At 47.7% G+C, this 27,628-nt stretch overlaps 2 protein-coding genes across 4 annotated transcripts; one reads left to right on the top strand and one right to left on the bottom strand.

The window, feature by feature from the left end:
* The first annotated feature begins 1,308 nt into the window (after window positions 1–1,308).
* BSPRY (B-box and SPRY domain containing) lies at window positions 1,309–26,809 on the top strand. Of its 3 annotated transcripts, XM_061200082.1 has the most exons (7): window positions 1,309–1,536; window positions 4,503–4,601; window positions 11,633–11,863; window positions 13,057–13,082; window positions 18,816–18,940; window positions 20,147–20,361; window positions 25,867–26,809. In XM_061200082.1, the coding sequence occupies exons 1-7, from the start codon at window positions 1,318–1,320 to the stop codon at window positions 25,891–25,893; spliced, it is 942 nt and encodes a 313-aa protein (XP_061056065.1). In that variant the 5' UTR covers window positions 1,309–1,317; the 3' UTR covers window positions 25,894–26,809. The 3 variants fall into 3 exon arrangements, with proteins under 3 accessions (XP_061056065.1, XP_061056064.1, XP_061056063.1); XM_061200081.1 differs by lacking the exon at window positions 25,867–26,809 and having other exon boundaries at window positions 13,060–13,082; window positions 20,147–21,534; XM_061200080.1 differs by lacking the exon at window positions 25,867–26,809 and having other exon boundaries at window positions 20,147–21,534.
* On the bottom strand, window positions 22,503–26,083 carry HDHD3 (haloacid dehalogenase like hydrolase domain containing 3). The gene is made up of 2 exons (XM_061200083.1): window positions 25,973–26,083; window positions 22,503–24,483 (listed from the first exon to the last, which is right to left on the bottom strand). The coding sequence occupies exon 2, from the start codon at window positions 24,306–24,308 to the stop codon at window positions 23,553–23,555; it is 756 nt and encodes a 251-aa protein (XP_061056066.1). The 5' UTR covers window positions 24,309–24,483; window positions 25,973–26,083; the 3' UTR covers window positions 22,503–23,552.
* Window positions 26,810–27,628: the final 819 nt, after the last annotated feature.

Raw genomic sequence — 27,628 nt, 5'->3', positions numbered from 1 at the left:
CGCTGAGAGAAGGGAAGGATTCTCTTCTCTTTGTATAGCTGTCGCTTAGAGAGGCCTCGGGGTTGAGGTGCCTGAGCCCCAACATGCAGCAGGATGTAGTGATGTGTTTCTTTAGCATTTCGTTCTTAACAAGTGTCCAGTTTCTGAACTCAGAATACCCTCTGTCACCCGAGGTCTGGCCCCTTCTCCCTTTGGCTGAGTTCTCTCCTCAGCCCTCTGCCAAGACCTCCTAAAGTGGAGGTTGCGGGCTGGGGAGCTGCACTCTCCCTGTATACCCAGGCAGACTGGTTTGGATCCCCCGCAGAGGGTTCTTTCTGGCTTTAGATTCCTTTATCAAATCCTAAGAAAAAAAGCCCCAAGACAGCTCAGGTATTATTAGCAGTACTTCCTTCTGGGGATGGGTTTTTCATCCATGTGCTTATTTGCACATTCTATTTTCTTCAGTAAAGATGCATTACTTTTTTCAATACTAGTTAAAATTTTTTTTTCAAATTAAGAAAACTTGGATGTAAATGCTTTGGGGAAATCAGCCTAACACAGATGTTCCACATTTGGCCTTGATATGTAATTTAAAAAGTATGAATCATATTACCACAAGTCAAACTGCCTGAGTTCCAATCACACCACTACCAAATAGTAACTGTGACTCCCCCTGGCAAGATCCTAAATCCTCATAAAAATGGGGATCATAGTAGTACTTTCCTTGTACTATTAGCAGACTCTTAGCAATTGCAGCCACTGTCTTAGCTCCAGATACTGTTTTGTGTTTTAACTCATTTAATCCTCAGCACAAGTCTGTGAGGTAGTTACCCACGTAATGCCCGTTTTGCAGGTGAGACACTGGAGGGTACTCAGCCAGTAAGCAGCTAAATGGGATTTGAGCTCACACAGTCTGACACCAGAACCTAGCTTTAAGCAACTTGTTTAAAGTTGCCTGTCAAAAGGAGCTGTTGTATTACATGATGGAATGCTTGTAAAGCGCTTAGCAAAATCCTGGCACTTAATAAGTGCTCAGTTAATAGTGCTCAGTTTCCTACAATCACATAATATTTTGTGTTTTATGTTTATTATGAAACAAACACACACAAAACGCGATTTAATTCAGCAAAAAATCTAAAAGACTGCTGAAGCGGGCGGGGTCTGTCCCGGGGTGGGGGCGGGGTGTGGGCGGACGCCCACCCGGCTGCGAGAGCCCGGCGGGAGGAAGAGCCGCGGCCAGCGTGCCAGGCGCTCGGCGGGGCCCGGGGGCGGGGTCAGGGAGGCCCCGCCCAGCCGCCACCTGCGACAGGTGGAGCGCGCGGCGCCGGGCGCTCGGCCATGTCAGTGGAGAGTGCAGGGCAGGGGCCGTGGCCCGGGCCGGAGCCGGGGCCGGGGCCGGGGTCCGAGCCGGGGCCGCTCTGCCCCGAACACGGCCAGGCTCTGAGGTGGTTCTGCTGCTCTGAACAACGGCCCGTGTGCGCCGCCTGCGCGGGACTGAGCGGCCGCTGCCGGGGGCACCGCATCCGCCGGGCCGAGGAGCGCGCGGAAGAGCTGCGGGTGAGCGGACGTGGGAGCTGGTAGGCGGCGGGCTCCGGAAGAAGGGGGCGCCGGCGGGGAGGCGCTGGGCGAGACCCGGCAGGGACCCAGCAGCGGGTCCGGGAGTCCAGGCTCCGCAGTGGCACTGGCTGTAGAACGAGGCGGTTAAGGGTGTGGCTTCTGGAGTCAGGCTGACCTGAGTTCGATTCCCACCTCCATCAGGTCCTCCCTGTGAGTCTCGTAATCTCTGAGCCTCAGTGTCCTCATTTGTAGTTTGGGGGCATTTATTAGAGTTTTTGTGCGATGGGGCCGGCCTTGGGCAATAACGGGCTCCACTGCTCCATTTGCCCGGGACAAGGTGTGCCCCAGCTTCCGCCCCTCCTCGCTCCTTAGCCCCTCGGCTCAAAGCCCTTCCCCTCATCCACCCTTCAGGCTTCCTGGTGAGGTGGTTTCTTTTCCCTTCCAGGATTGGCCTGGACTGTACTTCAAGCCGATTTCACTTGGGTAAACGGAGCGGGCGGGGAGGATATCGGGAGGTTCCTACTGGAACCCTTCATCTAGGGTTTCTTTCTCCCCACCTCCACTTCCAGCTTGGCTCCAAGCTAGCCACCTTCCTGTCACCGACCTCCCTTGAGATTGGAAAGTCAAGTCACCATGGGGCTTCCTGCCTCCTTCCACACCAGCTGTGGTCCCTGGGGGTTTCCTTGCAATTTGATTAACCTGCTTGATTCTCCCAACCTCTCCCTGGAGTTCTGCCCAGCTGTGAGGCCAGAGGGCTCAGACTGGACAGTAATAAACATACCTGACAGGGTGCTGGGACGAGGGATTCAGTTATTCAACGGCACCTGAAGGCTCCTGGTTGGTCCTACTTGTCACCACTTTCCCCATAGTGATGATGAAAATAAGCTTGGATAATGTGGTATAATGAACTTGCACAATGGATAGAGACTTTGCAAGTTCCAAAGCACTTAAATATCCGTTGTCTCATTCCAACCAGACCTTTGAAGCAGTGGCCCTACATTTTACAGATGGGGGAACGGAAGCCCAGAGAGGGGAGTAACTTTTTCAAGGTTCCTAATGTTCAGGGGCTGGACCAGGGGAGTCACTGACTAGGCCAGAGAAAACCACCTCTGCTTCAGTGGTTGGAGGGAGGAAGTGATGCTAATGGGAGTGAGAATTTAATAAAACCTTAAAAACAAAAGTTTCCATCAAGGCTGAATCTGAGTGGTAGAAGGAGTGAAGGCTGGGCCAGGGTGGCAGGCCTGCTGCTTGTTTTGGAATGCACTCTGCCCTGGAGCAGGGCGCCTTCCCTGAACCCTGCTGAGGCCCTTAGCATATTCATCTTCTTTTCCTGGAGGGAGATGTGTCTTGCCCTCTCTCCCTCCAATTCTGAGTAGACTGTGGCTTTTCTGCAGGCTTCCCCTGTCCCTCCAGCCAGCAAAGAAATTTTGCCCCAGGGCAAGATTGTTACTGAACTGGGCAAAATCAGCCCCAGTTCAACAACCTGTCTCTTACCTTCTGGATACCTGCCCTGTAGCTTTTCAGAAGCTAGTCTCAGTTCCCTCAATCCTACGGTGTGTGGTGACCACAGCTTCCTTCCAGTCGACTCAGTTCTTTAACTGTGTATTTGGACCGGTGAAGTGTAAGACTGATTCCTAACTGTGGTTGGAAGGATTTACAAGAGCTGCCTAGAAGAGACAGCTGAGTCGCCCTTTGGCAGATGGAACTGGGGCAAAGCTCTCAGGGGAAATGGTGCAGGAACTGCTGCTTGGAAGGGCTCCAGTTGTTACCTGGAGAAATGGAGTAGCAAAGCAGGGGCCTGGCCATGTCTCCTTGGGCAAGTCACTTCTCTGTGAGCCTCAGCTTCTTCATTTCTAAAACTCTCCCCTGCTCTCATGGCCGATGCTCACAGCTTCGGGATCTGTGAGCTGCTGAAACTCTTGTGACCAAGGAAGTGGGTGTTCTTTCATTCAACAAATATTTATTCAGGGCCTTCCATGTATAGGAACTCTCTTCCAGGTAGTAGGACATAGAGAACAAGTCAAAGTCATGGTGCTTATGTGCCTGAGGTGGGGGAGGCAGATACCAAAAAAAAGGTAAACAGACCCATGATATACAGTCAGAGAGTGAAAACGCAAGGGAGAAAAATAAGCTAAGTAAGGGAATGGGGTGTGGGGATGGTCAGAGAAGGCTTCTGAAGAGGTTACATGGAGTCGGGGAGCAAGACATATACGGGAGAAGACTGCTGGAGACAGAAGAAACAACAGGTGCAAAGGCACTGAGGTCAGGACAAGTTTGGTGTGTTTATGCAACGGTAAGAAGGCCAGTGTGGGGAGTGGTAGGAGGTGACATTGGAGAGATATGCAGATATGCAGAGTCCCATCAGTTAGGGCCTTGTTGGCTAAGTTCTCACTGTGGGTGTATTGGAAAGCCATTGGAGGGTTTTGAGCTGGGATGAGACCTGATCTGATTTCCTTACCAAAGGTGGCAGTGGCTACTGGGCAGGGGGGGATGGGTGGTGGTCAAGAATAAAAGCCCAGTTAGGAGACTCTAACAGCAGTTCCTGTGAGAGATAAAGGTGATCTGGGTGGAACAGCAGAAGTAGAGGAGACCAGAAGTGGCCAGAGGAGAGAGAGAATAATAAAGGGCCACCAGATTTAAGGATAAAGAGGGACGTGGGGCCACAAAAGGGGATGATGGACAGTGAAAAGTGCTAAGACTAATGTATTGGTGACTCCATCTAAGCTGAAGAATTGTTGGAATGGAGATTCTAGGGTACGTGATCTAGAAGGATGGGAAGTGGTGGGCAGGGTGCAGGATCCTTGAAATGAAGATTTTGGAAGTTGTATAGTTTTGAATAATGATGAGGTCTGAGATAATGACCATGGGAGTGGGTGGCTGAGGTGGGGTAAAAGGAAAAAAGTCACTGGAATGGAGTGAATGGACCAGTGTGGATCAAGACACCATGGGTGTCATTTGTGTTGCAGAACAAGATTGTGGACCAGTGTGAGAGGCTGCAGTTACAGAGTGCTACCATCACCAAGTATGTGGCTGACGTCCTGCCAGGGAAGAACCAGAGAGCTGTGGTAGGTAATTCTTCTGCTTTCCCCCCTCCTCTGGGCCCCCTCCTAGGATAAGACCTCAGCCTTAGGGGCTTGGACCAGTCTATGGTCCCTTCCCAACCTCACAGACTCATTGTGCTGTTAGCAAAGTTGGATGCCCAGGAAGGATGGTTTCCCCTCTCTCTGAGCCTTGGTTTTGCCATCTGGGCAGAGTGGATTATTCCCATCACATATTTGGTGCAAAGACTCCGATAGAAGATGACTTTCTTCAGGTAAAGGATCAGGAAGGGTAGCATTCCCTTATCATCTTAATTATTTTGTGCTCAGCCCCAGTATTATAAAATAACCTATGGATTTTACATTGTGTATTCTTTATGACAATCTTATGCAGTAGATGGTAGTAACATCCCTGTTTACAGATGGGGAAATGGGTCCCCTAGAGGTTAAATGACTCACAGCCTCCTGCCAGAGTCAGTTCTATGAGCTGGGTCTTCTGACGCTCAGCAGGTGATCCCTCTGCAACACCTCACTGCGGATCCTTTATTCAGTTGACTCATTGCCACTGCTACATCTTTACTCTCAAGTATGCCCTTCAAGGGCAGGGGCTATGAATTTCTTCCTGCACATCCCCTCCCTCATTCCCCCAAAGTACGTGGGACAGGCTTGGCACTATTTTAGTATTGGGTTGGCCAAAAAATTCGTTCAGGTTTTGCCATACCATCTTATGGAAAAACCCGAACGAACTTTTTGGCCAACCTAATTTAAAAAATAAATGATTTTGATTGCAAGGAACAGAACCCAGTTGAACTGGCGTAAGCGAAACAGAGAATTTCTTGGCCTGATAAAAGAGTCTTTCAGAACCTAAAGGGGACTAGAACCAGGAACGAGCAAGCTGCTAGAAGTCTAGGCAGCTGTTCTGTGTACATCTCTGCTTCTCTCTGCATGATGATTTCTCCCTCTCTCATTCTCTTTTTCCTCAGCCTTTTAATTTTCTTGTCTTAAATGCACTGGCTAAGACCTCAGTACAGTGTCAAATAGAAGCGTTTGTCGGGGAATACTTACAACATTTTGTCATTTATTTAATTATTTAACAAATCTCTGTGAGCACCTACCACACACCAAACACTGTTGGTCTATGTGCTAGAGATTCCACAGTGAACAAAACATACGAAAATTCCTGTTTTCATGAAGCCTACATTCTAGTCAGGGGAGAGGGCTAATAACAAATAAAATATATGCTATATCAAAAGGTGATAAGTGCTATGGAGAAATATAACAGGAAGTGGGATTGGTCATGTTGAGGATGGGGGTTGTAATTGCATATGCTGTGATCAGGAATCCTAGTTAAGAAGATTGATATTTGCACAGAATTTACGGGAGGTGAGGGAATGGACCATATATCTGGGGGAAGAGTGTTCCAAAAAGGGGGAAAGGCAAGTGCAAAAGCCCTGAGGTGAGAGTGTACCTGGCAAGTTGGAGTAGCAGCCAGGAGGCCTGTGAGGTTGAAGCAGAGTGAACAAGTGAGAAGGCAAAGGAGATAAAATTAGAGAGGCGAGCAGTGCAGGGAGCTGGGCAGAATCCTCACCGGTCAAAAGGCTGGGTAAAAGGCTGGGACTTTGCCTTTTATTTGGGGAAGGTGGGAAGTCATTAGAAATAAGACAGTATGACTTAAGATTTAAAAGGAGGGCTCTGGCTGCTTTGTTGAGAAGTAGGCAGCAAAGGTGAAAGCAGGGAGACCAATTAAGAAGCTGTTGCAGTAATCCAGGTGAGAGACATGAGTGGTTTGGACCTGCGTGATGGTGGTAGGAATGGTGAGAAGTAGTATATATATATGTGTGTGTGTGTTTTTATTTTTTTCTTTTTTGAAGGAAGAAACCTCAGGATTTGCAGATAGATTGGATGTAGGCCATGAGAGAAAGGGAGGAGGGGTCAGGATAACTCTTACTTTTTTTGATTTGAGCAACTGGAGGGATGGAGCAGCCATTTAACAAGGTGGGGAAGGACTGCGTGTAGAGTGATGGTTGGTGGAGGAGGAGATTAGGAGTTCAGTTGTATATGTGTTAGGTTGGAGATGCCTATTAGACATCCAAGTGAAGATGTTGAATAGGTAGCTGGATATATGAGTTGGGAGAGGGCTGGGCTGGAGACATAAATTTGAGATTCATCAGTGTACAAGTGAGTGTATAAAGTGAAAGCCATGGGAAAGGATGAGATCACTAAGTAAATAAGTGCAGATAGAAAAAAGCAGGGGAACTTCCCTGGTGGTCCAGTGGTTAAGAATCTGCCTTCCAATGCAAGGGACACGGGTTCGACCCCTGGTCAGGGAACTAAGATCCCACATGCCACAGGGCAACTAAGCCTGTGTGCCACAACTAGGGAGCCTGCGTGCCACAACTACTGAGCCCGCGTGCCACAACTAAGACCTGACACAGCCAAATAAATAAATAAAAAGTGGAAACAACTTAAAAAAAAAAAAAAAAAAGCAGGGGTCCAAGGACTGAGCTCTAGGGCACTTCAGCCTTTAACCATTGAGAAGATAGGAACAGGCAAAGTAGACCAAGAAGGAGCAATCAATGAGCTAGGAGTAAAATAAGAGAGTGTTGTGTCCCACAGTAGGTTTCAAGGAGGTGGGGGAGATCATTGGTGTCAAGTGTTGCAGAGAGATCAAGTCAGGTGAGAAATGAGAATGGACTATTTAGTAACATGCTCATCACTGGAGATCCTGGCAAGAGGAGTTTTGTAGAGCATTGCCTTGAAAGTTTGATTAGCGTGGGTTTCAGAGAGGATAGGAGAAGAGCAATTTGGGATAGTTGGCCTAGATGACTCTTAAGGAACTTTGCTGTAGAAGGGAGCTGAGAAATGGGATGATAGTGGAGGGGGATGTGGGATCAAGAGGGTTATATGTTTGCTTTGTTTTTAAGATGGGGGAAATTACTCTGTGTGTGTATGCTGATAGGAATTGTCCAGTAGACAGGGGAAAATTAATGATGCAGGAGAAGGGGGATAATCTGGTATAGCAAAGGGGGTGGGATCTAGTAAATAAGTGGAAGCGTTGGCCGTAGGTAAGAGCACGGGCAGTTTACCCACAGAAATAGGGAAGACAGAATGTATGGACACAGGTGCAGGTAGATGGGTGGATGATGGGCAGAGCTCATTGAAGTTCTCTTTTGATTGCTTCTATTTTCGTTATTATTTTCTCTTTATAATTTTTTTCCTTCAATTTTTTAGGGATTTACTCTGTTGTTTGTTAACTTCCTGCGTTGAACACAGTCTATTGACTTGAGTCTTTTTTCATTTTCAAAGTGAGCATTTAAGCTCTATATTTCCTTCTAGATTGACAGAGGGACATTCCACAATTTTGATATAGTATTTTCAGTTTCATTCAGTTATAAGTATTTTAAAATCTCCATTATGACTTTCTTGTTTTGCTATGTTATTAGATTTTTTATTATTTTATTAATTATTTATGCTTTAAAATTTCCAAATATGTGGTTTTTTTGTTTTTGTTTTTGTTTTACTGATTTCTAACTTAACTGCATTGTGATGTGTATGATAGCAGTTGTTTGAAATTTGTTGAGACTTGCTTCATGCCCTAAAGGATGGTCAATTTAGGTGAACGTTTCACATTCACTTGAAAAAATGTGTAGGATTCTATATATGTCTATTAATTAAGCTTATTAATAGGTTCAAATCTTCTCTATATTTACTAATTTTTATTGCCAGATTTATTTATTTATTTATTTATTTATTTTTTTAAACATCTTTATTGAAGTATAATTGCTTTACAATGGTGTGCTAGCTTCTGCTTTACAACAAAGTGAATCAGTTACACATATACATATGTTGCCACATCTCTTCCCTCTTGCATCTCCCTCCCTCCCACCCTCCCTATCCCACCCCTCTAGGTGGTCACAAAGCACCGAGCTGATCTCCCTGTGCTATGCGGCTGCTTCCCACTAGTTATCTATTTTACATTTGGTAGTGTTGCCAGATTTATTGATTACTGGCAAAGGGCATTTATATTTTCATACTATGCTGTGAACTTGTCTATTTTTCTTTATAATTCTGTCAATTCTTTTTATATTTTGGTGATATTTATTAAATGTGTATATTTAGATTTGTTATATATTCCTGGTAAAACATCCCTTTTATCACTTTGTAGTGACCTTTTATGGTCAGGAATTCTTTTTGTCTTAAAAACTATTTTGTCCTTTATTCGTTACTAGGCTAACAAGTGTTTTCCAGATATACTGCTTTCTTTCCTTTTACTTTCAACTTCTTATGTTCTTATGTTTTAGGTGTGTGTCTTAAAACTGGATTTTGTTTCCTTTTTTAAAAAAGTCCAGTCTGATAATCCCTACATTTTCTATGTAGTCCACTTTTTCTATGCTTTTTTTCTTCCTTTCCTCCCTTCTATTGAGTTAATCAACCCCTCCTCCCTCCTTTTTTCCCTGTGCTAGCTTGAAAGTTATACCTTCTATTTACAGTCTATTTTTGGTCCCCTTAAGATTTTAACACAAATAAATACTCAGTGTCTAAAATGAATCAACCCGAATGATACAAGTACCATAAGAATGCTTTCAGTCAGTAACCCCTCAGGTCTTACATGTTGTTGTCCAATATTTTAGTTAAAGTACATCTTTTAATAATTCCCTCATTCATAGGAAGTTTTCCATTTTCATTTATTTATTTATCTATTTATTTATTAATTTATTTAGGCTGCGCCGGGTCTTTAGTTGCGACATGTGGGATCCTCATTGCAGCATGCGGGATCCTTTGTTGCAGCACGTGGAATCTTTAGTTGCGGCATGCGGGCTCATAGTTGCTACATGCGGGCTTCCCAGTTGTGGCATGCATGCGGGATCTAGTTCCCCGACCAGGGATCGAACCCAGGCCTCCTGCACTGGGAGCGTGGAGTCTTCCCCACTGGACCACCTGGGAAGTCCCAGAAGTTTTCCATTTTTGATCAGAGAGGTCTTTATTGTGCTCTAATTTTTGTATGATGGTTTAGATGAGTATAAGATTCTAAAGTAAATCACAAGCCCTATTCAGGGCAGCTAGTTGAGTCCTCAGCTCTTGATTACACTGGTTTTCAGTTTCCTCTCTACTTTTGGACTCCAGGGGATTTCCTTTCCCGAGCTGCCAGAGTAGCTTCACTTTTTTTTTTTTAATTTTATTTATTTATTTATTTATTTATTTATTGGCTGCATTGGGCCTTCGTTGCTGCGCGCAGGCTTTCTCTAGTTGCGGCAAGCGGGGCTACTCTTCATTGCGGTGCGTGGGCTTCTCACTGCGGTGGCTTCTCTTGTTGCAGAGCACGGGCTCTAGGTGCACAGGATTCAGTAGTTGTGGCTTGCAGGCTCAGTAGTTGTGGCTCGTGGGCTCTAGAGCTCAGGCTCAGTAGTTGTGGCACACAGGCATAGTTGTTCCGCAGCATGTGGGATCTTCCCGGAGCAGGGCTCGAACCCGTGTCCCCTGCATTGGCAGGCGGATTCTTAACCACTGCGCCACCAGGGAAGCCGTAGCTTCGCTTTTAAAAGGAGGTTTTGGGCTATTTTTCCAGCACTTCTGTGTTTTGTTCTGGGAGGGATTTTAGTTTATTTAGGCATATCTTTGGTGAGCAAAGTTTTCTTTTTTCTCTGCTATTTTTTTCTGGGAATGACTCAAGAAACATGTTGAAATTGACTGCAGCCTTCTTGTCCGGGAGTATCTGATGCATATTGGGTCTGTCCTTGATCCTGATCACAAAGTACAAATGTGGCCGCAGAGACCCACCCATGGGAAAGGCATTGAAGTGGGATAGAGAGAAGAGCAATATCTAATGTAATCAAATATTTATGTGCTGGGCCTTGTTCTATTTACTTTATATGTATTAACTCATTTAATCCTCACAATAGCCTTATGAGGTTGGTACTATTATGATCCTCATTTGACATATTAGAAAACTGAGGCACAGGGAAGATAAGTAATATGCTCAACGTTCCACAGATAGTAAGTGGAACAGCGAAGATTTAAACCCAGGCACTGTTTCTACAGCCTAATTTCCTAACCACTGCATTATGTTGCCTCAAAAGAACACTGGAGTTGGAGTCTGAATCTCTGGGTTCACTTGGCCATTCACTCAGCCACTCTCTCTTCTCCATTGGGCAAATTGTGGGTCTCAGTTTTTTCTGAAGCAGGTCTTCAGGGGCAGGGAATGAGGAGAGCTGCTGGCTACCTGTGACTTTCTGGCATGAAGGAAACAGTTCTGCTCTCACTTGTCTGGCAAGAGTGCAGGAGCTTCATGCAACAATGCCTTTGAGGAGGATTGGTTACCAGATGGCATTGGTATAGGGGAATAGTGTTGGACTGAGAGTCAACAGAACTGGGTTCTAACCCCTGCTCTGCCATTGACTTGGCATGTGAGCACTACCAAGAGATTTTTTACTAGTTGGAAGAAACTTTCCCATTCAGTCATTCAGTAAATATTTGAGCACCTACTCTGTGCTAGATGCTGTGCTACCTGCTAGGGGACACATGTTAACTTCATTGACTTAGAATTGATTTCAGCCCTCCTGCATGGAAGGTGAGAATTCTATCATGGAAGCAGTTAGAATGAACAGATTTGGGAAGTAATGAGCTCTTTGTCCTCAGCCATGGTCAAAATATTAACTGGACTACTGTTGGTGTGTATCCTGTTGATGGAGAAGACTTTTTAGTCCTTTCTGCTCTGCAATTCTATGATTCTCTGACCTTGGTCTCTTGACCTTGGGATTCCCAACTGTGAAAAGCAGGTGATTCCAGCTGATCTGTAAGTCCTGCCCAGCTCTTTCATTCTGTCATCTTAGCTCCATGAGATATGGCCTGGATGTCTGGATCTCAAAGTTCTTTACCCTAAACCACATTTGGGAAATCTTAGGGCTCGGATGGTTTAAGCACTGTTTAAGCACTGCCCTTACTGTACCCATGGCAGACATTGCTAATCAATCTCAGCACTCCTTCCGGCTGAGCCCAAGCCCTCCTAATCTTGACTGGGGCTCTGCCAGGACCCGACTCTTCGTTTTATCTTTTGTCAGAGCACAGCCAGTGCAGCACGGGAACTGGTCATCCAGCGGCTGGGTCTGGTGAGGAGTCTGTGTGAGAGCGAGGAGCAGAGGCTGCTGGAACAGGTGCATGGTGAAGAGGAGCGGGCCCATCAGAGTATACTGACACAGCGAGTCCACTGGGCCGAGGCACTGCAGAAGCTCGACACCATCCGCACCAGCCTGGTGGACATGCTCACCCATCTGGATGACCTCCAGCTGATTGTAAGTCAGGCAATGGTGAAGACACAGCCAGTTGGCCAGACTCCCCCAAGGTCTGAAAACATCGAGAATGTTTATTGGTAGGAAGTAGGTGGAAAGTGATAATTTGGAGAATGTTTATTGGTAGGAGGTAGGTGGAAAATGATTAATTTGGAAAAGGGATGAGACAGGGCAATAAAACTATATAGATTTTTTTTTTTTTTGCACTTGGTAATTATTCTTTCAATAGTGAGCAAATATTTACTGAGTGCTTACTGTATGCTAAGCATTGTGCTATGGGGTGGAGGTATAGGCTACAGCTGTCAGCAACTCACAGCCTTATGGAAGAGACAAATGTATAAAACTGATAATTAGGATATGGAGGGATACGTGCTATGGTAGAGGGCACTACTGGGATCTGGGGCCCCTGCAGTCCAGCCTTGAGGGAGTGGTAGTCAGGGAAGGCTTCCTGAATTAAGCAACTTAGAAGCTGATGCCTGAAAGACAAGAGTCACAGCTTTATTAAAGGAAGTGGGGAGGAGGAGAGAGACCAGAAGCTCGAAGAGAGAACACTGCACTGACAAGGGGTCCACTGCAAATACAGAGCTCATCCTCACTCCTAACACCCAGAAATTACCATGGCCAATATGCTGGTACATATCCTTTCAAGGTATTTTATATAGATATGCAGGTACCTGCAGTTCTAAGGTGACAGTGCGCCATCTGAGTAGATGCGTCAAGCAGAGAAATGAGAATGTGGAACAACCGAGCTGTCCCGCTGCAGTTCAAGGGGGGCGATTTCCGTGACTGTCCCAGATTGTGCGTTCATTTCATTACACAGCTTCCATGTGCCAAGCACATTCTACCCCAAACGTTGGGACAGTCACAGCAGAAGATTCAGAAAGAGTCCTAGCCGTTGAGCCGGTGACAGGCTTGGTGGGGGATGAAATGTTGAGTAAATATGTGATTGTCCTGAAGTGTAGCTGAGGGAAACCCAGGATGCCATGGGACACAGGGAACAGAGGGGTTCATTGATGGGGGAGGTATGTGAAGAAGGATCCATAAAGTTTTGTGCGGGGTCTTAAAGTAGGAGTAGACGTTTGTATTCTAGAGTTTGTCCACGTGGAGCCCTCCATGCAAGTTGATTATATTTAAGTCTTGATGACTGCCTGCTGGGTTTCTGGTGCCAAGCCTGACTCTGCTTTCTTTTCTCACAGCAGAAGGAGCAGGAGATTTTTGAGAGGTGAGTATGGGCCCCGGTATTTGCTTGGGCAGTCACGGAAACCATGGCCTTAGGCCTCTACTTAGTCCATTGCCGTCAGGCCCCGCTGCTCCTGGGAGGAAGCTCATGGCGGGCAGCTGAGTACCTTCCCTGAAGCCAGGCTCAATGGACAAGAGTCTTCCTGCCCCTAGCTTGGAGAGCTGCTTTAGACCCATGTGGAAGGGCAATGAAATAGATAATGAGTCAGAGGCTTGCCATGGGCTTTCTTAAATATTATCCTATTAAAAAATGTACAGTCACCCTGTGGGAGGGGTTTCCCACCCCCATCTACAGATGAGAATGCTGAGGCTCAAAGAGGGGAAGGGACTTGCCTAAGCCCCAGAGCTGGGGCTTGGACCCACACCTGACACCTGACCCAGTACTGTCTTCTCTACCTCACTTCCCCTTTCTCTGATGAAAGAATCTTTGAAATTTAAGTCTGCATTACCACTCAAAACTTCATTTTAATTATGCAATAATAAAAGAATTTCACCAGGCCCTAACTGATTCTGAAAGGTTCTGAGATCCAAGAGCCTGAGGAAGTGGCCGAGAGGGTGTAATTTTCCAGGCAAAGAAATTAAATTCTTACACTGTGTGTGTGAGATTTCAGAGCTGTACTTGGGGAGCACAGTCCATTCTTCTTTATTTTTATATTTAAGTTCAATAGCAATACATGTGCATAGGAGAAAGAAAAAAATTTTCACCAGTATAAAACCATTTAAAATTAAAAATGTCTCCATCACCTCTTCCCAATCCTGTTCCCAAGTGGTGATCAGTTTTAACAGTTAGATGTGTGTCTTGTAGGCTTTCCTATGTTTAGTCATAGGAGAGTGTGTGGGATTTTTTTTTCCTTTTAAAATTTTTTTCTGAAAACGTAGACGGGATCGTTTCATACTTGTTTTATAACTTATCAGGCTATCTATCTTGGAATCTTTCCATATCAGTACATTTATATTTACCTCACTTTTTGGAAAGTCTTTGAACTATTCCACAGTACAGATGCTCCTAAATTTAATTTACTGTCTCCTTACAATCTTTCCATGCTTCTGCTAGTCTTCTCTTTCTCCTTTATCTTCATCATCTTCCTTTAGCAGTCTGTCCTCAATATCAAGCTGATCTGATTTTTGAAAAAATGTTTTATCTTTATTTTTTGTTTTGAAATATTTTAAACTTACAGAAAAGTTGCCAAAATAGTATAATGAACTTAGAAATATTTTATTTATTTATTTATTTATCTATTTATCTATTTATTTTTGGCTGCTTTGGGTCTTCGTTGCTGCGCGCGGGCTCTCTCTAGTTGCGGTGAGCGCGGGCTACTTTCCGTTGCGGCGCACGGGCTTCTCATTGTGGCGGCTTCTCTTGTTGCGGAGCACGGGCCCTAGGCGCACGGGCTTCAGTAATTGTGGCACGAGGGCTTCAGTAGTTGTGGCTCATGGGCTCTAGAGCGCAGGCTCAGTAGTTGTGGCACATGGGCTTAGTTGCTCCGCGGCATGTGGGATCTTCCCGGACCAGGGCTCAAACCTGTATCCCCTGCATTGGCAGGCGGATTCTTAACCACTGCGCCACCAGGGAAGCCCTGAACTTCGAAATATTAATTGATAATATTTGGCCACATTTGCTCTCTCTGTTTCTTATCTGTCTCTTCCTGTCTGTCTTCCTGTCTGTCTGCCTATCTATCTATCTAATGTATATATAAAACAACTTTTTCTTTTCTGGCCTATTTGAGAGTAAGTTGCAGAAAGCACGACTTTTAATCCCTAAATACTTCAATGTGGATCTCCGAAGAACAGACATTCTCTTACATAACCACAGCATTCTTATTTATTTATTTAATTTTGGCTGCGCTGCGCAGCTTGTGGGATTTTAGTTCCCCAACCAGGAATTGATCCCGGGCCCTCAGCAGTGAGAGCACGGAGTCCTAACCACTGGACCACCAGGGAATTCCCCCACGGTGTATTTATTAAATTCAGGAAATCTCATGTTGATGTAATACTATTATCTAATATACAGTATGTATTCAAATGTTGCCAGTTGTACTAAAAATGTGCTTAACAGTGTTTGGATTTTTTCCCCCGATCCATCTACTCTTTTTAAATCTGTAATTGTGCCTTAACCTTTTATTTTCTAGACACTTTTAAAGAGTCTAAGGACAGTTTTATAGACTGTCTCGCAATTTGAGTTTATTTAATGTTATCTCATGATTAGATTCAGGTTATGCATTTTGAGCAGGAATATTTCATAAGTGATTTGTCCTCAGTCCATCATACCAGGCGACACATAATGTCATTGCCTTGGGTAGAATCTGTAGATTGCCTTGGGTAATATGGTCATTTTAACAATATTAATTCTTCCAATCCAAAAACACGGTGTATCTTTCCATCTGTTTGTGTCATCTCCAATTTCTTTCATCAGTGTCTTATAGTTTTCTTAGTACAGGTCTTTTACCTCCTTAGGTAGGCTTATTCCTAGGTGTTTTATTCTTTTTTTTTTTTTTTTTGGTATTTTGTTCTTTTTGATGTGATGGTAAATGGGATTGTTTCCTTAATTTCTCTTTCTGACAGTTTGTTGTTAGTGTATGGAAATGCAACAGATTTCTCTATATTAATTTTGTATCCTGCAACTTTACCAGATTCACTGATGAGCTCTAGTAGTTTTCGGGTGGCATCTTGAGGATTTTCTATGTATAGTATCATGTCATCTGCAAACAGTGACAGTTTTACTTCTTCCTTTCCAATTTGGATTCCTTTTATTTATTTATTTTGTTGTCTGATTGCTGTGTCTAGGACTTAGTTTGCTTGTTTATTCACTTATTTAGTATCAATATAGACTCATTGATTCTTATTTTATTCAGTGCATTATAATCTGTTAGTACTATTATTAATTTTGATCTTCAAAGTCTCCCAGATTTGGCCAGTAGGAGCCCCTTCAGGCCAGATCCTGTGTCCTTTTGACAACTCCTCATCATTCTTTGAGTACTTTCTTGCTTTCTGGCACAAGAAGATATCCTAGGCTCAGCGTGTTCTTTTCCTGCCTCAGCCTGGAATCAGCTAATTTCTCCAGGGTGTCTTGGGTTTTTTTACTGGGGAATCGTATTGAAAAACCAAGATTGAGGCATTAGGTGTGTTCATTGCTCCTGATGCGCCATTGCTTCCAGGCCTTCCCAGTGGACAGCATACAAAGCTAGGGAGTGTGTGTGCATGTAACTTTTTTATTCTTGAGTTTGTATCACAACTTCTAATTCCAGTCAAACACCACAGGATTTTTCCTTTGCCTTCTTTTATTCTATATCTATGTTGTTCTTCTTTCACAGTGAGAACCTTGGCTCCCAACAGCAGCAATATATTTATTCATTTGTTCAGTCCTATGATACATGCAGCATTGTTTGAGAGTTGCTAAACCCATAGTATGATTGACAAACCTACTAGTAGAGTTCAAGACTTGTTTGTAGTCCTTTGTGTCTTTGTGCCTTTAGACTGAGGGTGCATACTCTCAAAGTAGAGTCAGCCCTCCATTTCCATGGGTTCCCCATTCATAGATTCAACCAACCATGGATTTGAATGTTTTCGAATCTGCAGATGGGGAACCTCAGATACAGAGAGCTTGACTATAAGGGACTTGAACACCCCGTGGATTTTAGTATTTGTGGGGGGTCTGGAACCAGTCCCCCCAGGATATGGAGGGATGACCGTACTGTTTTCAAAACCTGTTTGTTGGCCCCCAAGGTTATTTCCACATCCGTGGCTGAGCTCAACCCTGGCCTGCCACGGCAGCAGGTCCCCCTGTACAGACTGGGTATTCTGTTCCTGGCCAGGGCCCTGCTGTGTCCCAGCCCCACTTCACTCCCGCTCCTTTGGGGTCACGAGTTTTCTCTTCTGTACCATGAGGTACCTGGACCAGGTGGTTCTCTAGACTCTAGTGTCTACGATTGGCCTCAGATTTGCTCTGATGATGATTTAGCACGGCAGACACCAGCTCCTATTTCCTCCTCACCTGTTGGCTGGGGCTTCTCCAGAGCCAGCCTCAGTGCTTTGAGAAGATGGCAACAGAGCCTCTCTTGTCCTGACCACAAGGAGCCTTTGTAACCAGAGCCTGCTTTCAGCTTTTCTAGGGCTCTGTTAACCTCGCTCCTCCCAAGCCAGAGCAGTCAGTGTCAGTCTTAAAAAAAAGAGCTCACATCTATGAGGAGACATGCCCCACCCTCTCCCCCCCCGACCCCCATCCTCTGTTTATGGACAGAGCCACAAGATTTGGGGAAGAGAGTGTGTGCTGTCACTTCTCTGCTGCCTGAGCTCAAAGGCCATCTTTGGGATTAGAGGCAGTGGGAACAAGAGAAGCCACTGCAATGAGAACCCCGCTTTTAATATATTTTCTACTAAAAATCAAGCTGTCAAGACAGGAAAATATTACCGGTTTTGTTATGACAAGAAAAGAAGTAAGAATTGTGAATTCACAAAGGATGAAAACACAAGACATTGATCTCATTATACATACAGTATTACAATAAGCTGATTAGCTGTGAACTATTAAAACATTTAAGACTTCACATACACACATGTACCTTGAAACAAGAAACACAGGACAATTTTAATCTTTGATATGTCATAACTACCAAGAGAAAGAACATCACTGATTTGAGTCTAATTGTTTTCTTGGCATACAATCACTATATAGGCCAGGCCTAAAGCATACTGTATATTGTTAAAGACATCTTCAGGCAAATGTAAACGTTCTCATTTGGGAGCTTTTTCTCCCTACCCAAACTGGCTTTCTCAGAAGCCAGTTCAGAGGTCTGTGAAGCCCTGTGGCGAATGCTCACTTTGCCCCACACCCCTTCAGATTTTACTTCAAGTCAGGGGAAAGATTATGTTGAATGGTGCCTGGATCCCAGCCTGGGTTTGTTCTGTTTTTGCATGGAGGCAAGAGTTGAATCCAGGTCTTCTTTTTAGCTTGAGTGCTTTCTCTGAATCTCCGTTCTTTCCTGTCAAATGGAATAACAACTGCCTCCCAGGTTATAGCAAAGATCATAGAGATTCTCTATAGAAAACAGCAAGCCCAGAGCCTGGCTGCTTAATAAATGGCAGTACTCCCCTCCTAAGCATCTTATGTTCCCAAATCCCTTCCAACAAAACCCAGTCCCCCCTGCGAGCTGAAGAGAGGTAGTTATTGGGAGCAAAGTGCTATGTCTACTTTATGGTTGGGGTGATCACTGATAGTTCCTTCTTGCGTGACCCTTCAGGGCTGTTTGCATTTTAAGAGCAGAGGAATGGCTGTACCTTCTGACCACACCAGTAGATTTTGCTGCAGTAGGTTTTGTAGGAAGGCAAGATTTTCTCCACGCAGGTCAGTGGAGCGGAAAGACTGCGGCACAGAGGCTCAGGTCCTCCTCCCAGCTCTGCTGCTAACTCACCAGAGACACTGGCAAGTTGCTTCCCCCATAGAACACACTGACTACAAGTTCTGATACTGGCACCAAGTACTTACCTCCCTGTAAACCGTGTGCCTTGCTGGAATTAAGGCTCCAGGGCATAGAGGGAATGCCCACTTCTCTTTTGGCTCCAACCCCCTTTCGGGGCTCCTGTGTGGGGCCTGGCTGCCATTCTTTGTGTCGCCCTCGTGGGAAGAGGATTTGACTTCTGTCCCCCTCCTGTATGGATCCAGATACATTTCCAGAACCTTCCTAAATCTCTATTTTTTTTTTTTCTTTTCCTGCATAAGGACGGAGGAAGCAGAGGGCATTTTGGATCCCAAGGAGTCGGAAAAGTTAAACTTTAATGAGAAGTGCACTCGCAGCCCACTACTGACCCAACTCTGGGCGACAGCCGTTCTCGGGTCCCTCTCAGGTTAGGAGCTGCTGGAGCCTGGCACCAGTTGGAGCAACTGGGCTTCTGTCTGTCTGTCTGTCTGTCTGGGGTTTGCTGCTGGGTCACAGTGGGGACCAGTGCATCTGGGATCTCAGCTTGAGCAACCAGTGATACTGGATGCAGGCTTGTCTATGGAGTCAAGGTTCTGGACAGGCCTGGGGCAGCTGGGCCAGGTCCTCCCTGTTTCCACACCAGCCTGCTCTGTGGTTGGGTCTGGGATAAATCTTGTTCCTGGAAATTACGTCCTCCTTAAGTCCTGCCCTAGTGCAAGAGCTCAGTATTATTTCTTGGAAACCTAGTTTCTCTTTAAGAAGATATAATTGATGGGCAACTGGAGAGCATCTGGAGCGAGAATTGAGCTGCCCGGATTCGTCTCACTTACTAACTTAACATTGATCAGGCCAGCTAACATGGTCTCCTGCCTCCAGGAATTCCCCCTGAGTGGGAGGGTTCTCAAAGCAGGCTTCCCCCAAGCTAGATGGAAGCTTCCACACTGCCCATTGTGGTATTTTCACAATTCACAGAAAGGTTAGGTTAATGGATTGAATTTTTCTCAGTTTTAATCCTCGCTCCCTGCATGTTATCCCTAAAACGTTAGTACAAGCTATAGCTCATCTTCTCTAGATTCTGGTATCCAGTAGTGCCTGATCTGCCAGCAGTCCCATTTAGGTAGTTGTAGGAAACTGTATATCTGATGCTTCCAAGCCTCCAGGAACCATGTCGCTAGGACAAGTCTGATCTGGAAACTGCAGATATGCCCAACTAGAATGCGATATGATCAGTGTTAGATGCTAAATGTAGGAACAACATGCTGGGTCTTCATTTTCCCCCTGCCACCAACTTGGTGTGTGACCTCGGGCAACTCGCTTCTCCTCTCTGGGTCTTATATCTATCAAAGTTAACAGATGAGGGTCTTGGACTAATAATAACTACTGTGGTCATGGCCACAATTTATTGAGCACTTATTAATGCTCGGCACTTTACATGCATCATCTCTTTTGATCCTCACATCCACCCTGTGATAAGTCCTATTCTGATCCCCATTTTACAGATGAGGAATCTGAGGCTCAGAGAGAGTAAATGGCTTATCTGCCAGTGAGTGGTGAGGAAGCGCTTTGCTACGTGGCAGGGCCAGGTTAGGGCTGAGGGTGGGCCGTGGGCAAGTCTGAGAATTCTTTCTGGCAGGCACGGAGGACGTGCGTATCAACGAGAGGACTGTCAGCCCCTTCCTGCAATTGTCAGATGATCAAAGGACCCTGAGCTTCAACGCCAAGAAGTCCAAGACCTGTGCAGATGGCCCGGAGCGCTTTGACCACTGGCCCAATGCCCTGGCCACCACTTCCTTCCAGGCTGGGCTGCATGCCTGGATGGTGAACGTCGAGAACAGTTGTGCCTATAAGGTGGGTGTGGCCTTAGGCCAGCTGCCCCGCAAGGGTTCTGGCAGTGACTCTCGTCTGGGCTACAATGCCTTCTCCTGGGTCTTCTCCCGCTACGACCAGGAGTTCCGTTTCTCACACGATGGGCAGCATGAGCCCCTGGCACTGCTGCGCTGCCCAGCTCAGCTGGGGGTGCTGCTGGACTTGCAGGCACAGGAGCTGCTATTCTACGAGCCAGCGTCGGGCACGGTGCTCCACACCCACCACGCGTCCTTCCCTGGGCCCCTCTTCCCAGTCTTTGCTGTGGCTGACCAGACCATTTCCATCGTCTGCTGACCTTTGGCCATGGGGAGACCAGGTCTACCTCCCCACCACCCTTTCAGGCCATGTTTCTACCCAGTGTCTTTTTCCCAGATGTTGCCTGTGCCCAGTGGGCAGCTTTTAGGAGGGGTTCTGGGTACAACCATTAAAAGCTGGGCATCTGTGGGGAACCTGCTACTCCCTGGGCCTTGGTTTCCCAAATGCACTGTGCATCTGCCCCTCTGAGGGTGTCTTGTTCACCACTTTATCTCTGGCATCCAGCATGGTACCTGGTGCATAGTGAGCATGTGATAAATCTTTGGCCAGCAAGTGGACGGATGGATGGATGGATGGACAGGTGACTGGATGCATGTGGTAGACTCTTCTGGAGCAGCACTGCCCCCAGTAGATGCCGTTCTCTGGCAGAAAAGCCTGTGGCTGAAGCTCTGTCATCCCCTCAGTTCAGTGTTTCTCAGTCCTTTTCATGACATGGCATACAGAGGAAATATTTTTCTAGCACAAGGACAACCTGGAAGGGATTTAGAACTCCTGCCAGGCTGCTGTTGGCCAGAGGACTCTGGCCTGTAGGGCTGTGTCCTCCCCCAGTTTTTGCGTAGCCACTGGGAAGACTGAGGGGACCCTGTCTCCAGGTAGCCTGGCTGCGGCACACCCGTCGGCAGTGCTGCCTCGGACTAGCCAGGGCTCCAGCCAGCACCCACCCATGGCAACAGGGACGAGCTTTTTCCCCAACTGCAGCTGATGCGTGCTCCCAACGAATGCCTTCTCTAACATAATGTGGGGACCAGGGTGAGGCCTTCAAGCCAGAAAGGGCTGAGGGAGCAAGAGGGCCAGCCTTAGGGAACATGTACATTATTAAAGGTTTTCAAAGATTGAAAATTTCTTCCATGTTCTTTGTTGGTAATTGGGCAGATCCCCCAGGTGCCAGCTCAGATCTTAGTGGTATGTTTGCTGGGAAAGGGATATCTTCCTCACCCCCATCCACATTCCCAGGTGTAGGCGGGAGGCAGCTCAGCATACACAGCTGAAAGAGCCTGGAGACAGGGTTCTGTGCCCTGCATTGCGGGGACCAAGGGCAAGTCCCTTCCTGTCCTCTGAGGAGGTCACTTTAGAACAGTGGTCCTCCCATTTTGTTTCATCTGGGAACACAGTTCAAAGGCAATCTTACCTGCAACTTACCTGTAAGGCTCTTGGGCTCAAAGATGGGGGCCAGAGCCCTTCCCACTCTTCAGTTTGCTCAATAATTTACTTGAAACACTGGGTGGATCAAATCAACTTTTTCAGTTGACATGACTTCTGAGGCCCTTGTAGCTCTGAAACCACAGCTCATGACCCATCTCCTCACTGCCTGACATTTGGGAATTAATGTTGGGTCACCCGGCCTCAGCACCAAGCCCAAGGAAGACAGACCCACAAGAGGTTTGGCCAAGTCTGAGAAGAGCTTCCCTGCCTTTGCCTGGGCAGTCTCTGCTCAAACCTGGGTCAAAGCCAATTTCTTCTACTTGGCACCCAAAGGCCCCCAGGCCATGCTCCCCCAACCACCAGTCTAACTCCCCACAGCAGTCTTCAGTCCACAGTTTGTGGGCCCACTGCCAGGAATGCCCCTCTTATCCCTCTGCCCATCTACCGGCCACCCCCAGCTCAGGGTCCACTCCAGAGCCCTCCCTGCCTGTTGGCACCAGAACATACACTGTGTATGCCTGTTTGTGTGCTTTTTACCTGTGGTACCCCTTGTGCCTGGTACTGGGCAAGGCACAGGTGTCCAGTAAATACGAAGTAGAGAGGTGTGTGAAGGGGGAAAGGCAGGAAGAGACATGGAATTTCTTTTTTTTTTTTAAAACAGATGTAACTTTATTTATTTATTTATTTATTTATTTTTGGGTGTGTTGGGTCTTTGTTTCTGTGCGAGGGCTTTCTCTAGTTGCGGCAAGCGGGGGTCACTCTTCATCGCGGTGCGCGGGCCTCTCACTGTCGCGGCCTCTTGTTGCGGAGCACAGGCTCCAGACGCGCAGGCTCAGTAGTTGTGGCTCACGGGCCCATTTGCTCCGCGGCATGTGGGATCGTCCCAGACCAGGGCTCGAACCCGTGTCCCCTGCATTGGCAGGCAGATTCTCAACCACTGCGCCACCAGGGAAGCCCGAGACATGGAATTTTAAAAGCCCAACCTACTTCTTCAATCTCCAGTGATTCCCCCCGTAGTCCCTGCACTCCTGCCACCTCATGCTCCAGTCCTTGTTCCCTGTGCTTTCCCACCCCCAAGCTATTCCTATGACTGGGGTGCCCTTCAAGACCGCCATCCTTAGGACACCTTCTCTATTCTCCCTGGATCTCCACTGCATTATGTCTTGTGTGACATGGATCCCATTCTACTTGTAACCTCGCAGTCAAGCCAATGGGCTTCGGAGTCAGACACGCCTAAATGAGAACTCCAGTACCTGCAGGTACTAAGCTCCTCTGATCTCAGGCTTCTCAGGGGAAAGAGTCGCAGAGGCTTCAGGGCCCGAATGAAGGGTCCCAGGACCTCTGCTTCAACCCTAGCAGTTTCTCATTTTTCCTGTTTTGCATGTTGGGGTTCCACATAAGCTCTCCCATGACGAAAGGCCCTGCTGCTAAAAAGAAAGTTTTAAAGTGTTGGTTTTGAAGCTAGTTGGGCCCTCATGAATCTTGTTGGAGGTGAGGGGGACTCGTGGTAGAAAATGGACGCAGGTGTGAGGAATGAATCATCTCAGAGACCAGGAGCTGGTTAGTGGGGCAGGGTTGAATGCCCCGCATTCACTGCTTTATAGTCGGAATGCATTATGGTGGCTGCAGGGGGAGGGGTGAAGGCCAGATCTCAGGGAAGGAAGGGGCTCCCTGTCTCCAGTGTTTGTTGGGCCCGACCGCTTCCCTCGCCTGACTCAAAGCCCTGGGGGTGAGCCCTCCAGGCAGTCAAGGGCAGGCAGGAGATGGGACAGTGAGGGGAGGATGTGTTCTTCGGGTACAGAATCCTTGACCGCAGGGTCCAAAGGCTCGGGGCCAGCCACCAGGAAGCTGTGCATACCTACGGCCCGTGCTCCCTTGTAATCACATTGGTAACTGTCCCCAATATGGGCTGCCACCGCCGGTTCCACCTGAGCAAGGCGCAAGGCCTCATGGAAAATGCGGGGATCGGGCTTGGGCCAGCCGGCAGCCTCGGAGGTCAGCACAAAGTCGAAGTGTTCCTGCAGACCAAGACCCGCCAGGATGTCCTCCAGTCGTCGGTCAAAGTTGGAGACCACTGCCAGCCTCAGACCTCGTTTTCGGCACCCCCTCAGGGTGGCCTCAGCCCCCTCCAACACCTGCCAGGTGCGGGAACTGCTGAAGTCCTCGTACAGCTGGTCAGCGATGGGGGCCACAGCCTGGGCATCCCGAACGCCTGCCTGGTGGAAGGTCTGCAGGACCACATCCAGCCACCACTGGCGGGAGGTGAGGCCGCGGCTCAGGCCATAGCTGGGGAAGCTGTGGCTCTGAGCCCTGTACGCCCGCCCGAAGGCCTGTCCCAGGGCCGCAGCCTCCACCTCCAGCCCGTGGGCCCGGGCCTTGGCAGCATATTCCTCCCCCACGGGGTGGCGGAGCCTGAGCAGCGTGTCCTTCACGTCCCACGTCAGCAGTTGTAACTGGAGCCGGCGCGCCATGGGTCTGCAGGAGGGGGGCCAGGCCACCCCACTCGCACCTCTGCCTCAGGTCCGGGGGCCTCTAGGGGAGGTCGAGCTGGACGGCACCGCGCCGAACAACCTGATGGTCTTCTCTTTCCAGGCTTCGTGGGTCAGATCTGCTGGCACTTAAGTAACGTCTTCACAGCAGAAGATCCTGGAGTGTGAGGGCAAGTGAGGTGGAAGTTCAGGCCTCGGAGTCCAAGACAGACTGGGTTCAAATTCTGACACTGCCAACTCACTGTGTGACCCTAAGAGTGTCACTCTCTGAAGCCCAGTCTCTTCAGGTGTAAGAGCACAGTGACTCAACCTCATAAGACTGTTGGACTAAATGAGATTATCTGTTCATTCCACCTATTATGTGCTAGATGTTGGGAAAGGGACAGATTTCTAGGCCTCATGGCATGCACAGGCATTAAAGAACAGGGGATACAGCTATCGGACAAAGAACCACATGAATACTTAAGCATAACGAAGACAGCATGTACCATGAGGATATCAATCCAGAAACCCAATTTAGTCTTTGTTGTCGGGGAACTTCCTAAGCAAGTGACGTTTCAGTGGAGATCTGAGAAAGCCTATTCAGGAAATGGAGGTGATTAAATATTCCTGGCACTGGAAACAGCAAGTGCAAAGGCCCTGAGGCAGGGCAAGGAGTCTGGTGCTTTGGGTAGATAGGGGCCAGCTCAGGCAAGGCCTCGTAGGTCAGCTAAGGAAACAATTATTATGACTGCTATTACTATTGTTCGGAATGTGAAAGACGGCAGAGTCCTTGCAGACCATCTGACCCACCCCTGGACTGTTCAGCCAGGAAAGACTGAGCCAGAGAGGGGCAGATATTTGCCTAAGGTCACAGCCAGCCAGCGGCACAGCCAGGACTAGAACCCAAACCTCCACATTCTCTGGCCAGTACTCCCTTCCGCTGCTTAGACGTACGTACTTGGATTTAAATTAAAAAAAAAAAAAAAAAATCTGATTTTAGTGAACCTGTACAGCCCAGGACAAAAGGCAGGACAGAGCAGCCTGTTCCTACCTGTCTTAAAGCCTCTCTCAGCCCCAGATGATGATGCCTGCCTGGGTGGAGAGCCAGTGAAGGATTACTGAGCCAGTGCACAGAAAACAAATTCCTCAGCCTAAAGTCTAGAGGCTGGACGCAGCTTCTTGCCCCAGACGGAACTGATTCCAGACACCCAACCTGTTCAGCTAAAACCTGAGGGGCCAGAGTTCAGAGTGCTGCCAAGTTGTTGCTGAGGGACGGACTTGGCTGGTGAATCTGGGGACAAGCCCTAGAGGAAGTTTGTCAAGGAAATGAATTTAAGTCAGTCTGGAACTTAGGGAGACCCGTCCAAAGACCCTCTCACTTTGCAGATAGGTAGACGGAGGCCCAGAGAGGGGCGGGAACTCGTCCATAGTCACGCAGGGAGCCACTGGCATAGCTAAGACTAGAACAAAGGGCCCACAGCGTTTTCCATTTCTGGAAGCCGAAGTTGGGGCCTGTGGCTGCAGGCCTGAATTGCTCACCCTCCCTCCCCACCTCCAGGGCTCGGTGGCGCCAAAGTCCAGGTAGCCTGCTGCTAGAGCGACATCTCTACCCCTGCGGTATGCAGCGGAACCTCCCGCGCCAGTGCCCGGGGCACATGACCCACCTGCCTCGCGGGGAAGCCGGTCAAGAAGGAAGCCGCAGCCGCACGCCCGCTCCGGAAAGGGCGCAGAAGCTCGGCGGCGCCCCTCTTCTCCCGTGTCCCAGCCCTCCGCCTGCCTCCTCCGCCTCGCCCCGCCCCCTCCCCTCCGCCTCGCCTCGCCTCGCCTCGCCCCGCCCCGCCCCCTCCGCCTCGCCTCGCCCCGCCCCCTCCACTTCTTTCTGTCCTCTCCGCTAGCTCCCGCTGCAGCTTCACCTTCCTCAACTCGGAACTCTAGTCCCCCCTCACCGTGCTCCTCTGCCCTCCCCGTCCCTTCCGTGACCCTCTCTGCCCCTTCGTAAGACCCACTCCTCCTCCCAAGGATCCGGACACCGCCCCCCCCACCCCGGAGGTACCCAGCCTGATTTGGGAGGGGGGGATTTGGGTCCCGGTCTGGCTTGCTTAGTGCTGGGTAAACTTGGGCAAGGCGCTGCCCCTCTCTGGTCTGAGTCCCCCGTCGGTACTAGGAGGGAATTGCTTTCAGGTGGAAACCTGTCTTAACCCAAGACAATTTGCTGAGGGTAGAGTCCTCTGCAGTAACCTGCTGATTTTTTTTTTTCTTCTGATGAAAAAAAAGTTGTCGTGTTCATCTCAAAAACGTTTGAAAATACAAAGTGTACAAAGTGAAAAGCAAAAGCCCAACCTCATTCATTCACTAACTGCTTATTGAACATCTACTCTGTGCCTGACCCTGTTCTTCACGGAGGATATAATGAGAAATAAGACGGGGTTCCTGCCTTCATGCAACATGGCATGGCAGACAAAAATCAAGATTTCAGAAGTGGTAAGAGCTATGGAGGTAGAAAACAATGGTTTCATGAGCAGTGGCGGGGGGTGGGGGGGGTGGGGGGTGGGGCGGGCCTCTTTGGATGAACCAGTTAGGGGAGGAGCAAAAGATCTGAATGGCAGCCAGGTGAAGCTTAAGGACAAGCACAGCTGAGCAAGGGCAATGGCCTCCCCATTTCCCAACCACTTCCCAGGGATTGCTGCAGTTTTGGTTGTTATGCTATCAGACATTTTTCTAGGAGCACACAAATATGCATGCAATTTTCTTTCTTCCTTCCCTCCACCCCCCCTCCTTTTTTTTAAAATAAAAACAAAACATCCTCCTATATGCCAAGGCTGGTCTGTTCATTTTATTCAGAACCGCCTCACCCTCACTGGGCTCAGGCCTGTGAGGAAATACAAAGTTCAGAGTCACAGACCTTGGCTGGCAAGGGAGAGCCTGACTCCAGGCCTTTCTCTTTTTCTGAATAACTTTTTCAGCAGAGAAAAGGGAGCCTTGCATGTCACAGGAAATCCAATGACAGGTCCTGCTATTTTGAAACAAGCTTCTTTTTGATTCGTCAGTTCAAAAATGGGTCCACTTCCTGGGTATAGTTTCCTTCCTAAGGCAGATGACAAATTCCTAGAGGGTTTCATCCTTTGATCTACCCTTTGTGGACTCTGGCCTGGTGATTGCTCCTGGAGAGACCTGGCATGTCACAATACTGGCTGCTGGCTTAGGTTATTTCTCTTTGAGAAACCAAGCTTCTTTTTTTTTTAAAAAACATCTTTATTGAAGTATAATTGCTTTACAATGGTGTGTTAGCTTCTGCTTTATAACAAAGTGAATCAGTTATA

The sequence above is a fragment of the Eubalaena glacialis genome, chromosome 9 (assembly GCF_028564815.1).
Source record: "Eubalaena glacialis isolate mEubGla1 chromosome 9, mEubGla1.1.hap2.+ XY, whole genome shotgun sequence".
In the NCBI taxonomy this organism is placed as follows: domain Eukaryota; kingdom Metazoa; phylum Chordata; class Mammalia; order Artiodactyla; family Balaenidae; genus Eubalaena; species Eubalaena glacialis.
Note: the sequence above shows the minus strand (reverse complement) of the source record. Positions and strands in the feature narration are given on the sequence as shown.